The following is a 15233-nucleotide window of genomic DNA, read 5'->3' as shown; positions in this document are numbered from 1 at the left end:
AATTGAATTCGCTCATGTCAACGTATTTTTGTTCTAGGAGTGTGAATAATTGGTTCTTTCTGCTCGAAAAACACATTTATCTCTACAACTCAAGCCTTACCATCTTTCTATCGTATTTTACTATAGATTGATACATTTTTATTGACCCATCTATTACTCCTTTCCTACCCTGCTTGAGCTGACGTGACGAGAACAAGTGATACAAAAAGTCTGATACTATCAAAAGCTTTTCAAGCCTTCAAAAATACAAAGAAGCAAGAGAATATTAATATTTTCAAGATAAATGTCTCTATTTATAGACAAATATAGACCCAAATCACTAGATCATATGCATTTCCATGAAGAACTATCACGAAAATTGAAAGCACTAGTAAGTCAAATTTTTAAGGTAGAATGGGCAAAATAACAAGAAAAAGGCAAAAAGCAGCGATTTTCCGCATCTTTTAGTCTATGGAATACCTGGATCTGGTAAAAAAACTCGAGTTTTGGCGACACTACGTGAACTTTATGGATCAGGAGTTGAAAAAGTATTTTTAGTTTAAATAAAGACAAACTCAATTGATAAATACAACAGCTGAAAATAGATCAAAAGACTTTTATTTCTTCTTCAAATAAGAAAATAAAAATCAATATTATATCTAGTAATTATCATTTAGAATTTACACCAAGGTATAGTGGAATATAAGTGATTTATTTTTTAATCTATATATCAATAATACAGTGATTCAGGAAACTATGACCGAATGGTAATTCAGGATCTTTTAAAAGAAATTGCACAGACTCAGCAGGTTGACACATCGGCAAAACAGCGGTTTAAAGGTATATACATTTATTTTAAAATAACGACAAAGTTGTACTAAAATGGGTTAAGTGGTAATTATTAATGAGTCTGATCATCTTAGTGGGGAAGCACAAGCAGCATTGCGCCGAACCATGGAAAAATATTACCCCAATTTGCGTCTTATTCTTCTTGCAAGTTCAACATCTAAAATTATGGCACCTATTCAGTCAAGATGTTTTTTGGTGCGTGTATCCGCGCCTAAATTGGAGGAAATAGCTACCATTTTAAAATATGTTGCTTCTGAAGAACATTTTTCACTTCCTGATCAATTATGCAACAAAATCGCATTGGATAGTAAAAGAAATCTAAGAAGAGCATTATTGATGCTAGAAACTATTTATGCAAAAGAGTAATATATATTTTTTAGATAAAGTTGCATTCCTAATATTTTTATATAGTTCTAATTTGCATGAAAACACGATAGTGCCTTTGCCTGATTGGGAGACATATATTAATCAAATTGCAGAATCTATTATACAGGAACAAACACCTGCAAAGTTTGCATACTAATAACGTAACAAAAAAGATACTAATAGTACTAAGGATTCTCCAAGTACGAGGCATGCTTTATGAACTTATTACACACTGTATTCCTCCACCATTAATCCTTAAAGTATGAATTATTTATGATTACAATTACATTTTTCTAATAAAAAGGTTTTAACATTTAACTTGATTTCAAAAATCGACGATATTTTGAAGCCTGAAACCATAAAATGGGCAACTTTTTATGTAAGATTTCTTTCTATATAATTTAAGTTAATCAAAAAAGGAACATCGTCTTCAACTTGGAAACAAAGCAATATTTCACTTAGAAGCATTTGTCGCGAAATTTATGAGAATATATTCTTCTCATTATACAGGATTTAGTTGATTTGTGACAACCCATTTAAATAAACACTAAATTCGGATATATAAAATAAGGCCAAAAAATAACATTATTCATAACATAAATAAATCATCTCTTCAAAACTATGCATCAGCCTTTTCAGATGGCATTTCTTGATAAGTTTGATGTAATCCAATTCGAGCAGGCGTGCCTCGTGTGATAATCTCCCATTTTCCTGGTAATTTATATTCTGCTTGTCGTAAAGCTTCTAACGCAACTTCACTAGCAATACCTCCTCCTCCAATTTCAAAAACAACACGACCAATTGGAACTCTTGCAGCCCAATGATGAAAACCACCTTTACCTTTTCCCATACGTGTCTAAAATAATTAATAAATCAAAAAACAAAAAAAAAAAGCAAACCTCATTTCCTTTGACACAAACAGGAATATTCGCTGCTACACGTGTATACACTCTAGCACCTTTTGTAGACTTTATTACTCGTTTAATCACCATTTCAGCTGCTTGAAGTTGTTTTGCGGTAAATCGAATTCCTGAGCCTTTCAAACGCATACCAAAATCACCATAAACAATTGTGCTTCCTTCATAGAAGGTTATATTAGTATGTCTTACATATTCATTTTATAAAAACCTTTAATTGACATTCCTGTAGGCACAGAAACCCTTCCCTTGTGTGCTTTTTTATATTTTATATTTCTGGGTGCTTAAAAATATGAGGAATAAAATATCAAAAAAGAATAAACATATAGTACCATATTGATGGCCATATCTTGATTTCATTAAAACATAACGACTATATAAATATCCATGAAAAACGGTAGGTATGGACCAGTGTTGAAAGAAGTATAAAACATCGAATTTTGCAAGTCGAGGAGGAAAATATAGATTTCTTGAATATAAACGAATGTTAAAAAAGCCTTTTATTTTATATCTTTGTCTCAAAAAACAAGGTATTTTATAAAAAATCATTTTTTTAATAATTTATAACGTTGACATCGATCTAACCAATTGATCTTACATCAAAATAAATGAGATTAAATAAATGAAATCACTATCTATAGCGGTCTTAAATACGCACCATTTACGTATAAAACAATTTAAAAGATGTATTTTTTTTACGTTGAATACTTTGGATTTTATTTATCCTAATTCTTTTCAAAAAATAGCAAAAATAACGGGATTTTCAGGTAATCCTTTTTTGACAAAAATATCAGTGATTGAAAACACAGATAGACAGAATACTAAGCCATATATATCTATTCTTGGGGATATTTATTTTTCAGATGATTATACAAACATTGGACCTAGAATTCTTCAAGCGATTGAGCGAAAACTTCATCTTCAACCATATCACCCTTTATCAATTTTACGACAAGTGATAGAATCTCAATTTGATACATCTCATTATGAAATATTTAATGATTTTTCCCCTGTTGTTAGTATAGAGAAAAATTTTGATCTTCTTGATTTTCCGACCAATCATCCTGGTCGTGATCGCACAGATACATATTATATCAACAGAAATCATGTTTTACGTACACATACATCAGCGCATCAGATAGATGCATTTAAAAAGATGAAAAAAGAAGGATTTTTGATAAGCGCAGATGTTTATAGAAAAGACGAAATTGATAAAAATCATTATCCTATTTTTCATCAAATGGAAGGAGTAAGACTCTGGACGAAAAGCGATCAAAGATCAATGAAAGAAATTGTAAAAGTGCCAAATATTAACGTTTCATGTTCAGAGATTATTATTGAAGATACTACTCTTCCATTTCATACAGAACGGAATCCACTACAAAAAAATCATCGGGAAGACGATATTAAAATAATAGGGAAACATTTAAAAAAAACACTAGAGAGAATAATTATTTATATACATGAGTTATCATGTCAATTTCGTAATTTATCAGACAAAAGTATTCATTTTCCTTTGAAAATCCGTTGGGTTGAATCATATTTTCCATTTACAAGTCCTTCATGGGAACTAGAAATATTTTGGGAAGGAAAGTGGTTAGAAATATGTGGCTGTGGTATTATAAAACATAAGCTACTTGAAATTGCGGGTATTGACTTAATACCATATTAACAAATTAACTGTAATAGGTATGTCCAATCAAATTGGTTGGGCATTTGGACTTGGCTTAGAGAGGATTGCTATGATATTTTTTAGGATACCAGACATTAGACTTTTTTGGTCTCAAGATCAGAGATTTTATGAGCAATTTTCTCCAGGAAAAATAACTGTATTTCAGCCTTATTCAAAATATCCACCATGTTATAAAGACATTGCATTTTGGGTTAGCGAAGAAGATAATACTTGTACATCGTTAATAAAAAAAAATAAATTTCATGAGAATGATTTCATGGAAATTATAAGAAATATAGGAGGCAATCTAATTGAAGAAGTTAAATTGGTATACAAATCTATAATGTTAAACTTCAGTTCATTGTTTTAATAGATTGATCAATTCATACATCCAAAAACGAAAAAAAAAAGTTTATGTTATCGAATTAATTACCGATCTATGGATAGGTAAAAATTAACATATTACGCAAATCATGATTCTAACAAATTGACAGGTCACTTTCCAATCAAGAAGTGAACATACTTCAAGGAAAGATTAGGGAACTTATTATAAAAGAATTCGATATAGAACTTCGATAGTGTAGACTACTTTTTGAATTTAAAGTTATTACACTACATTAACTTTCTAACAATATATTCATCACACATTAACAATAAGCTAATACCATTCTGGTAAAAAATAAGTAAATACAAAACATTTTTTTAAATAATTTCAATGTTCTTTAACGACACCCACTTTTGCAGGACGAATTACACGTCCATTTAAAATAAACCCTGTTTGTTCATTATGAAAAATCGTTCCAGCCTCTTTTCCAGGAATTGATGCTTGATAAACCGCTTCATGAAGATTTGGATTAAATTTTTCTCCAAGACCATCATATTTTATTAGCCCATGTTTTTCCAATGTTTTGTTCAAAATTGTTTCAGTCATTTTAAGACCAGCATAAAGATCAACCAACTCCTTACTCTTTTCAACATTTGTACGACTATCTTCAGGCACTGTTGCTAATGCTCTTTCCAAATTATCTACTGAATTGATCAAATCTTTTGCAAATTGCTGAATCGCAAATAATTTCGCATCAGCCACTTCTCTCTGTGTTCTTGCTTGAAGATTTCTAAAATCTGCAACAGATCTCAAGTATTTATCCTATTATTTGTCATCAAAGATGTTTTACAAGCCGTATATTTAGTTTTTTCTTACTTTTAATTCTGCTATTTCTTTCTCTGGATTTATAACAGAAATTGTAGGTTCTGAAGAAGCCAATGGCTCCCAATCAGCTGAAGGCCCCCCAGAAGACTTATTTATATCCTCTGACACAGAAGATTCCGCATCTTTTGCACCCAGAGCCTCTGAATTTGGTTCTTCTCGTTTTAAGACGTTTTGCCCCCAAAATGTTCGTTTAAAACAGGATTTTCGAGCACCAACGACTGCACTTGCCCGTGACCATCGAATTCCATTCATTACAAACGTATGAATCATGTTTAATCTGCAAATACGCTGCTTTTATAGTTTTTAATCTTTTTTTGTGGTCCAAAGTATAAAATATCGGTACGCGGATAACCACCTAAAAGAAAAAAAGTCTATTTTCCTCCAAAAAAAGCCTATTTTCAACCCGAAAAAAACGGAAAATCAATCAATTATATCATATATATTTAAATATAAACATTATTTATCTAAAAAGCCTTTTTTCTATCCCCATTTCTATTTTTTTTATTTTTTTAACATTCATCGATCGACTGTAAAATATATCTATTGTCACAACATTTACATTATCACTATCAACCTCAGAAAAAACGGTACAGTTTTAAGAGCCAAAAATAGGTCTTTTTGGGGCCAAAATAGATCTTTTTTATAGTATTTTAAGGAATAAATATAAATTATATTTAAAATATGGTAAAACTGAGAGAAATCCCGCGCACAGCAGCATTTGCGTGGAGTCCATGTGATGAAGGAACATGGCTAGCAACAGGGACGATTCCAGGCGTAATTGACTCTGGATTTTCAAATAGAATGGATTTGGAGCTTTGGGAGGTTGATTTAATGGATTGGTCACCAGAATCATTTGAATTGGCACAGCCAAATAATGTAATTTCATGCACAACGAGGTAAGAAAATTTTGTTAGGGAATAACAGGCTAACTAGAATCTTTGGTTTAGATTCAATGATATTGCATGGGGATGTGGATTTGAAGGACGTAAAAAAGGGATCATTGCAGGTGCAATGGAAAATGGGGCATTAAATTTGTGGGATGCAGATTTAATATATTCTGGTGCAAGGTATAAGAGAAAAAGAGACTAAGCATGATGTTAATCAAACGATATGCAGTGAAAGTGAATGCTTGATTGCACAAAATACAACACATAGTGGTGTTATTAAAAGTTTAGATTTTAATACGACGCAGACGAAGTTATTAGCATCAGCAGGTGAAAATGGAGAGGTCTGTCTAGTATAGGAACAAAATACATAAGAATTAATCTATTTCTATAGATTTGGATTTGGGATATGGAATGTCCCATGAAACCGTATTCTTCAGGACAAAAATCGAATCAATTAGGTGAAATTCAATCTATAGCATTTAATAAAGACCCAAAAGTCCCATATATCTTGGCTACAGCAGGAAACACTGGGATTACGTCAGTTTGGGACCTTCGTGCAAAAAAAGCAGTTGTAAATCTTCAATTTCCTGGAGTAGGTGGAGGGAAAAAGGGCATGAGTTCAGTGATATGGCACTCAGAATTTGTAAATAAAATTACACTTGTTTAATATTAGAAATTTATACCAATAGGCAACAAAGATTGTTACCGCATCAGAGGACGATACAACGCCTGTCGTATTGATGTGGGATTTAAGAAATTCACATGCACCAGAAAAGGTATTCATTAAGTTATTAAATATCTATATTATTAATCATTTTAATAAAAGGTACTGTCTGGTCATGAAGCAGGTATATTGTCAGTATCGTGGTGTAAACATGATTCAGGACTTCTTTTGTCATGCGGAAAAGATAATAGAACATTATGTTGGGATCCTTTTTCTGGAGAATTGATTGGTGAATTTCCGAGATCCAATAATTGGGTATTCAAAGTATCATGGTCTCTAAAAAATCCAGATGTAATTGCAAACGCTTCTTATGATGGAAAAATAGTCATTCAAACAATCCAAACAACTCAAACTCTTGAAAACAAGGTTGATACTACATCGAACATTTGTAACGCAGATTTCTTTGATAATATTCCGTCATATACGGAATCAAGTGAATCCTTATTACTATTAAAAAACCCTCCTAAATGGCATATTAAGAAATGTGGCGCAAGTTTTGGATTTGGTGGAAAATTAGTAACTTTTGGAACTAATGAAATTCCTGGATCAAATACTATCAAAATTTTAAATGTTACAGAAGAATCAAGTATTATTGATAATGCAAATAATTTTGAAGAAATTTTAAAAAATAATGAAATCAAAACGTATTGTCAGAAAAAAGTTCAAGAAGTAGATGATCTTTTGCAAAAACAGATTTGGGAAATTCTTTTTATTCTTTTACATGAAGACTTTAGGGATAGATTTGCAACTTTTCTTGGTTTTAAAAAAGATAATATTGAAAATGATTTATTAGAAAAAATTAAAAATATTTCTTTAAACAAGGAGTCTCAAGAGATTCAGGATGATCAAGAAGCAACTAAATCAACCGAAGAAGATCTAGGTGATTTATTTAAAAAGCATAAAACAAATAATGATTTTTTGAATCTTAAATTATCTAATCCCGAAAATATATTTTCCCATTTATCTTTGTCAAATGAACAGTTTTCAATATTTAATGATGATGATTCAGAATTAAATAAAATTATTACTAAATCAATTTTTTTAGGACAATTTGATAGAGCAGTTGATTTATGTTTACAAGAAAATCGACTTTCAGACGCTTTAATGTTTTCTTTTTGTGGGGGGAAAGAATGTCAGAAACGTGCACAAAAGGCATATGTTAGGAAATATAATAATGTGTCTTATATTAGATTATTGTCATCTATAATTGAAGGTGATTTGCAGGACGTAGCATTAAATACAGATTTAAAAGATTGGAAAGAAGCTCTTGTTATTATATGTACATTTTCAAAATCTGAAAAATTTTCAGAATTATGTGATACATTAGGTGATCGAATAAATACTGAATTTCGTTCTAAAAGTGCAGATTTTCAGATAAGAAATCAAGCAGTTTTATGCTATCTTATGGGTACAAAATTAGACAAATTAATTAACATTTGGGTTGAAGAATTTCAAGAAAAAGAAGTATCTATATTTAAACATATTGAAACAACTGATAATTCAAATACTTCACCTTATTCTATGTACGCAAAACTTCTTCAAGATTTTATTGAAAAAATAACTATTTTAAAAAAAATTATAAATTCGAATGATATAGAAAAATCAATCAATCCAGGTACTTTATCTTTGTTATTTAAAAAATACAATGATTATGCAAACATAATGGCATCTCAAGGGAATTTTGTTCTGGCTCAAAAATATCTTAGCTTATTGCCAGATAATTACAATGATTCTATGATGGCAAAAGAACGTATTGCTAAATCCTTAAATCTTTGTCCAAACACAATACTTAAAAATTCGAACAATCTTCAACAGCTTCCTTATACTCCACTGTTATCAGAGTCAACATCAAATTCATATTCAACTAATTTATATACTCCTCAGGGTTATAGACCATACACTCAAGGCTCAAACACAATTAATCAACAAGTTAACCCATATTTAACAAATAGTATTCAACCACCAGAGCAAAAACCTTCATATGCAACTGCTTCAATACAGCCTACATATACCACTATTTCATCACAACAAAAAAGTTCTCCAGCATGGAATGATGCTCCTATTCTCCAACCACTTAAAAAACCTATTCGACCTTTAAGCCATATATCTTCACCATTTGGACAAAACATTGTCCAAAGTGATCAAAACAACTTTATAAATAAAAAAATTGATCAATATTCTTTAAAAACACAGAAACAAGCTTATATTCCACCACCTCCAATGGTTGGACAGAAGTATCAAGGATATTCTCAAACTATGCAAACTAACACCCAAGGGCCATACAGTTTACCTTGTAATGTTCAATCAAATAATTCGTATACGAAAAATAGTCCAAATGTTCCTGAAATAAACACAGCAGGGCTAAATATCTATGGAGCAAATATACCTTATAATTCAACATATAATGTTCAGCCTTATGTAAATCCTAACTATTCAAAGTCATCACCAAAACCAATGGTTTCTCCATCAAATACTGAACAATCCGAGTCTCTTACGAAATCTAACCAATCATTTGGATCATATACCAGTCAGACAAAAGAATTATACTCTCGACAGGAATCAGATGCAAATTCACCTCAAGAGCAAAATATTTATCCTGCCCAACAATCATATCAAACGCTTTTGAAAACCGAGCATCAAAGGCCTCCACAAAATAATACTCCTGCATTAGGATTTGTTTCAAAATCCACAACATTACAAAATTCAAAATATCGTAAACATTTTCTTTATTAAAATTATTGTTTTAATACGTTATAGCACCAGGTGATCGATCACATATACCATTATCTTTAAAACCAATTTTTGAAGGTCTTTCATCTGAAATGGAAAAAGTTAAAAAATATGCTCCGGTATATATTTTTTCTTTTTTTTCAATTCATTTATTTTGTAGTCAGGATTTACTCGGCAAATACAAGACACAGAACGACGATTGAACATTCTTTTTGATCATCTTAACAATGGTACTGATTTATCCAATGATTTATTAGATGAAATGAGAATTCTTGTAGACGGTCTATTTCTCCCTTCTTTATAATACAAAATCTAACTTTATTTTAGCCATGTTGGCTAAAGATTATCAAGTTGCTTTGAATGTACACATTAATCTTGTTACGACAAAAACAGAGGAATGCGGTCATTGGATGGTAGGCGTTAAGCGACTACTTGAGGTATTTCTTTTTGTAGAAGAAAACAATTAACCTTTTTTAGATGTCAAGATCCTTGCCTGCGTAACAATTCGAATTTTAAGCTAATGGTTAGATGGTTGCACTCGTTAATACTGAAGATCGAACTATTTTTTTCTTTTTAATGCAAAAAGTCATTTTCAAACAAAATTATTTTTAAAAACATTAAAACCCCAAGTTTAAAAATATATATAGCATCTAATTTAATTCTTAAAACATCTTACACATGGTTGTCCCGTTGAGATGATTTATCGATTTATAAAAGCTCACAATTACTGTGGATAGACTAAGTCATGGAATAGAATTTATTATGCTTTTAGATAGAAAACAATGAAACATTAATGGAGACTGCAGAAGGAGGGGTTAGTGGAAATGATAAACCTATGTGTAGAATCTGTTTTGGCGGAGCCGATGATCAGCCTACACTAGGGAAACTTATCTCTCCATGCCGTTGTCAAGGAACAATCAAAGTAAAATGGCTCTAAAAGCATTCTATAAAGCTAATATATGAAGTGGGTGCATGTAAATTGTCTTTTAGAATGGAGAATAAAAAGCAAATCTTCAAAAAGGTATATTATTTCTAACATTTAACATAAACGCAATAAACACAAAATATTCCTAGATTTCATACTAATAAAAATCTTTTAGTTATTACCGTTGTGAACAATGTCATTACGAATATTTGTTTCTTCGGCCGCAACTTTCTGCTATTCTTGTATCTTATCGTATGTTAACCACCATAAAAATGGCGGAAAAATATACAGTACTGAATATTTATAGCATCGTTGCTAATATGCACTGCACTTGCTTTTTTAGGCGCTTCTTTTATTACAGGATTCGTTGTTAAGCTCATTTTCTACTTTGGTTTTGAATATGTTGCAGATTTTCTATTTTACGAGCCCATTCCTATTCCAGAGTCTTTTGTTCGTCCACGTAGTCTATGGCAAATCTTTTCAGTCGTCGATACTACTCATTTTCTTGTCGGATTTATCTCTTTAGGTGCTATAGGCACAATTCAATTATTAGGGCCTATTCGTAACTATCGAATATTACTTGGAGACCAACGACGACGACGTATTCGACAGTTTCACAGTGGTTTTATGATTTTCTATATAATTGGAATGCTAAAAATCGCCTGGAATTTATATAAAAAAGTTCAGAATTGGTCTCGGCATTGGTTAGAATTTTTAGGCAATCGTATTCTTGAAGTCGATGAACAACCATCTCAAATGTGACTTTTTATTGATAGCTTCATTTTTATGAATATTTGTCTTTTGAACCCAGAATCAAAGAAAAATGAAAAGAAAAAATGCTGTGTTTCATTGATACTCTTCTAAAAAGATTTATTTCGATTAACACTACTGAGGTGCATCCATCTTTATACATACATAGCTCTTATTCTTAAATTATTGCAATAGATATTTTTTATCTACTAATTTTGTCTTTTAATTAAAAATCCTGATATTTTGCATAATATCAGTTACATTAGTTCTTTTTGATATATTTAAAGTATTTTTTATCTGCTCTTTGTATTTTTTCTTTAATTTATATTTCATTTACATATAATTTTCATCTATAATCGCGTTTCTGAAAGTTTTATCAAAAAATTATTTTTTAAATTACAAGATATCTCTGAACATAATAGCATTAATGCTGAAGAATAGTATTCAAACGCCCTATGGATTCCCTTTTGATTCTTAAATTTCAATATTTCTTTGTATTTTATACTTGGTTTTTGACTTTGACATTTTTTTCTTTTTCAAAAACATCAGCTAATGAAAGGTATAGTTTATTTCCTTATAGAATATGTTTTTAGATTGTTCTTAACGAGTTAATTATTAGTATAAATCAACAAAAACATAATATTAACAGTTTTCCAACAATAGGTTTTTCCATTTATGTATTATTTAAAAATAACAAACATCTATAGATATAGACAATATTTATCTCAAAAAAGATACAATTTATCATTTTGCATATGAGAATAGTTTAAATAACTATCTTTCTGAAGAAAAAGATATATATATATACGGAGTTTTAGAAGAACCATGTATAACAAATCTTTTTTCAAAAAAAACATATTTTACATATTAATGCATTTACTAGTTTCTGAAAGATACTTTATAAATACACACAAAGAAGTAAAAGATGATACCCAGCAATATGAATCATTGGAGAAATTTTATGTTCCTCCATATGTTAGAAGAGCCATTAATGCTTATGCTCAATATCCTGATATCTATTTTTCAGCAATCTATCTAATAGAGAAAATAAAAAATTTTATATATTTTACTGGATCTTCCAGAAATGATTTTTCTGTTTTATCAAAAAAAATATCAGGTAGATTTAAAAAACGAGCTATGGTTAACAATAAACTTTTATTTTTAAATATGCATAAACGAGATGTTGAAGCACCAGAATGCGTCAATTTTTTACAAAAATTACACGAATCTAATTTAAATTTAAAAACAAAAAATTGTTATAAAAATTCAATGGTTTATTCAGGATGTCAAAGTATTTTTGACATTCCATGTCTTTGTATATCTACTACTTATAAAAGCGCTGTAGGCACATGCATTTATCAAAAAATGCCTTTTGATCTTCTTGATTCTTATGAATTTTCAAACATCATTTGCTCTAAATATTCATCTCTTTCTACTTCATGTATTTCTTCGCTTATAGAGGACCGCGAAAATATATATGCAAATTATGATTATACTGAGAAAAATAGTAAAACTTCTGGAAAATCTATTAACAAAAATCATTGCGAAGATACCAATAATCATTGTTCTGGATCATCAATTTTAAATCATTTTTCAATTTTAATATTTATATTTATTGTCATAAATGTTAACATTTTTATTGAATTAGGCTCTTTTTTTTATATATAAATTTATATTAAAAATATATTTCCAACAATACAAGAATTATAAAAATTATAGCATTTTCAAGATAAGTGATATTTAATTTCTTTTAAAAATAATAGCTCATCTTATAAGTATATATATTGACATAGGATTCTTTCGCTTTTGTTATTTATATTTAAGCATATTTAATTATAGTATTAATATTTTTAAAAGAAAAAGTAAATTTTAAGCAGAATTTTACATTCATCATTTGCTACGAATTATTAATTTATTATCTATTTTTTTAAAATATTAAATATATAATAGTTTTTAAATTATAAACATAATACAAATAAATTAAAACTAGATTTCAGAAAATTAATAAGCCGTAAGTTTATAAATTTACATGAAGAATTAAGTTAATGATATGAACCAAATGTTATAATATTATGTGGAATTTTAATCTTATTAAATTTAGAATTCATTACTCAAAACTATTAACCGATATGTACATGCATTAAAACAAAACTTATAACAAAGAGTTAACCACTTGATCCCAACAAATAACTTCAGCCTTTAATAAATATTAATATGATTTTTAAAACAAATAAAGAAACATACGTTACAATTAGCTCTACATACAATTATCTGGTCTCCTTTTTTTGACCATGAAATATCAAAAACTTGCTCAATAACTGAATTTTTATTTGAATCTTTATCTGACGTTTTGTTATACTCAGCGAATAAATAACCTTCTTTTACATCATACAAAATTACAGAACCATCTTTAGTACCCGCTGCTAATATATCTCCACTAGGATTAAATGAAATTGTAAAAAAAGCCCAATTATGTGACAAAGAATGTAAAGGTGATGATTGTGTAGTATTCCAAATTTTTATTGTACCATCTAATGAACAAGATGCAAATATAATCGTTTTATCATTTTTTTGTTGAGGTTTCCATTGAACTGAAATTACACTTTTAGAATGCCCTAAAAATATTTTTTGTGGGGATGATATATCTAAAGACCAAATCTAGATAATATTAATGTATAATTAATCAAAATGAAAAATAATCTCTTAACCTTTACAGTGAAATCATCCGAACACGAAAGAAGTAAATTATTGCATGAATTAAATTTAATACTATTAATTTCTTTAGAATGACCTTCCCACCTTCTTAATAATTCTACTTTTTCTATAGACCAGTAATCCAAGGACCCATCTTTTCCACTCGATGCAAATGCTTCATCACTAATCCATTCAACATCCATTACAGCACAAGGTCTTTTATCATAAACATGCTTTAAAGTACCATCAAACATATTCCATGCAATAACAAAACTATCACAACTTGCAGTAAGTAACAAACTATCTTTACTATTCCACTTTATTGCCATAATAGGACCGTGATGTGCTGTTAGTAAATATTTCAAAGTCCCATCTAAGTTCCATATACGAACTTGACCATCGTATGATCCTGCTGCTATATAATTACCAGAATTCTATAAAAAAGTTCAAAAATATTTTGCAACTTAAAATCATTATACTTACATCCCATGATATAGATGTAATATCTTTACTTTCACTAAGACAAGGAACTGCATTTAATACAACACTAGCTAAAAGATCATACATATGATTTTTTTCTGATAAATCCCAGATTCTTACTGTAGCATCAGCCGATCTAAAAAGACCAAATGTAAACAATCTTTTCACTAATTTTTAAAAAAAAGACATACGCTGTAGCAACAACATTTAAATGAACTGGATTCCATGCACCAATAAAAATATTCTTTTTATGACCACGTAATAGAGTCACTTTTTCTATTTTCCTTATCGGCCACGAACTATCTGGCAAAGACACTCCTGACTTTAGTAGATCTACATGGCCCATTTCCCCCGCCAATTCTGGTAATCCAAATGATTTTGTTTCCCCCATTGTTCTTGTTTGTTCTTTTGTCTCTGAAGATTCATTAAGTTCCTTAATCTCCTTTGATCCATCAACTTCATTTACTTCTATAGAAATATTCAAATCCTTCTGTTCCATCCTATGAACACCTTCATCCAAACTATTAGAAAGAGCTTGTTTTTCACGTCCATGTAAATCCGAGTCTCCTAAAGTTTCTGGTAGCACTGTTTCATTATTTTCACAGAAATGTCTCCCAATCAATGAAAAAGGAAGCACACAACGCCTCATACTCCCATTCTACACTCATTTAAATTCAAATTTTTTTCAAAAATAATAAATTATTTACTTTATCAACATGTGCTTCAACTTCCATATATTGAAGTCCTTTTTGCAGAACATTAATCAAAGCACCTGCTGAAACTTCACGTGCCCAGCTGGTATCTGCTAAATGTGCACTTGATTCATGTTGAAATGTAAATGTTGTATGTTCAAAACCTATTTTTTTTATTATAAAAAATAAAATAGTGCTTGTTTTGCCTGATTCCTGAAGATATCTCCATATAAGATAATTAACCTCTTTGCTATTCATTTAAGAGCACGATTTCTCTTCAAAGAAGAGGCTTTTTCTTGCTACAACTTGCTTTTTGTTTGCTTGTCTATGATTGTTGAAAATGATGACGTTGAGAAAA

At 29.8% G+C, this 15233-nt stretch overlaps 8 protein-coding genes across 8 annotated transcripts; 5 read left to right on the top strand and 3 right to left on the bottom strand.

Annotated features, from left to right (window-relative positions):
* Window positions 1–283: 283 nt before the first annotated feature.
* T551_02820 (replication factor C subunit 5) lies at window positions 284–1715 on the top strand (the record flags this gene model as incomplete). The annotated part of the gene is made up of 9 exons (XM_018375083.1): window positions 284–370; window positions 417–527; window positions 575–669; window positions 722–819; window positions 872–1190; window positions 1240–1338; window positions 1385–1454; window positions 1499–1573; window positions 1614–1715. The coding sequence occupies 9 exons, from the start codon at window positions 284–286 to the stop codon at window positions 1713–1715; spliced, it is 1056 nt and encodes a 351-aa protein (XP_018228624.1).
* Window positions 1716–1813: 98 nt separating this feature from the next.
* T551_02819 (ribosomal protein L16) lies at window positions 1814–2471 on the bottom strand (the record flags this gene model as incomplete). Its single annotated transcript, XM_018375082.1, has 4 exons — window positions 1814–2050; window positions 2094–2272; window positions 2323–2394; window positions 2444–2471. The coding sequence occupies 4 exons, from the start codon at window positions 2469–2471 to the stop codon at window positions 1814–1816; spliced, it is 516 nt and encodes a 171-aa protein (XP_018228623.1).
* Window positions 2472–2733: 262 nt separating this feature from the next.
* On the top strand, window positions 2734–4362 carry T551_02818 (phenylalanine-tRNA ligase; the record flags this gene model as incomplete). Its single annotated transcript, XM_018375081.1, has 4 exons — window positions 2734–3760; window positions 3801–4111; window positions 4157–4230; window positions 4278–4362. 4 exons carry the CDS (start codon window positions 2734–2736, stop codon window positions 4360–4362), a joined length of 1497 nt encoding a protein of 498 aa, XP_018228622.1.
* Window positions 4363–4495: 133 nt separating this feature from the next.
* T551_02817 (uncharacterized protein) lies at window positions 4496–5263 on the bottom strand (the record flags this gene model as incomplete). The annotated part of the gene is made up of 2 exons (XM_018375080.1): window positions 4496–4930; window positions 4985–5263. The coding sequence occupies 2 exons, from the start codon at window positions 5261–5263 to the stop codon at window positions 4496–4498; spliced, it is 714 nt and encodes a 237-aa protein (XP_018228621.1).
* A 411-nt stretch (window positions 5264–5674) lies between these two features.
* On the top strand, window positions 5675–9835 carry T551_02816 (uncharacterized protein; the record flags this gene model as incomplete). Its single annotated transcript, XM_018375079.1, has 10 exons — window positions 5675–5889; window positions 5941–6060; window positions 6110–6221; window positions 6272–6523; window positions 6570–6656; window positions 6707–9317; window positions 9362–9453; window positions 9495–9615; window positions 9662–9771; window positions 9812–9835. 10 exons carry the CDS (start codon window positions 5675–5677, stop codon window positions 9833–9835), a joined length of 3744 nt encoding a protein of 1247 aa, XP_018228620.1.
* Window positions 9836–10127: 292 nt separating this feature from the next.
* T551_02815 (uncharacterized protein) lies at window positions 10128–11021 on the top strand (the record flags this gene model as incomplete). The annotated part of the gene is made up of 4 exons (XM_018375078.1): window positions 10128–10256; window positions 10300–10355; window positions 10435–10511; window positions 10567–11021. 4 exons carry the CDS (start codon window positions 10128–10130, stop codon window positions 11019–11021), a joined length of 717 nt encoding a protein of 238 aa, XP_018228619.1.
* Window positions 11022–11561: 540 nt separating this feature from the next.
* On the top strand, window positions 11562–12677 carry T551_02814 (uncharacterized protein; the record flags this gene model as incomplete). The annotated part of the gene is made up of 4 exons (XM_018375077.1): window positions 11562–11573; window positions 11603–11672; window positions 11717–11836; window positions 11893–12677. The coding sequence occupies 4 exons, from the start codon at window positions 11562–11564 to the stop codon at window positions 12675–12677; spliced, it is 987 nt and encodes a 328-aa protein (XP_018228618.1).
* A 484-nt stretch (window positions 12678–13161) lies between these two features.
* T551_02813 (uncharacterized protein) lies at window positions 13162–15133 on the bottom strand (the record flags this gene model as incomplete). Its single annotated transcript, XM_018375076.1, has 6 exons — window positions 13162–13206; window positions 13254–13667; window positions 13718–14137; window positions 14187–14319; window positions 14375–14841; window positions 14891–15133. 6 exons carry the CDS (start codon window positions 15131–15133, stop codon window positions 13162–13164), a joined length of 1722 nt encoding a protein of 573 aa, XP_018228617.1.
* Window positions 15134–15233: the final 100 nt, after the last annotated feature.

The sequence above is a fragment of the Pneumocystis jirovecii genome (assembly GCF_001477535.1).
Source record: "Pneumocystis jirovecii RU7 chromosome Unknown supercont1.13, whole genome shotgun sequence".
Taxonomy (NCBI): domain Eukaryota; kingdom Fungi; phylum Ascomycota; class Pneumocystomycetes; order Pneumocystales; family Pneumocystaceae; genus Pneumocystis; species Pneumocystis jirovecii.
The sequence above is the reverse complement of the archived record's forward strand: the minus strand, read 5'-3'. Positions and strand labels throughout refer to the sequence as shown.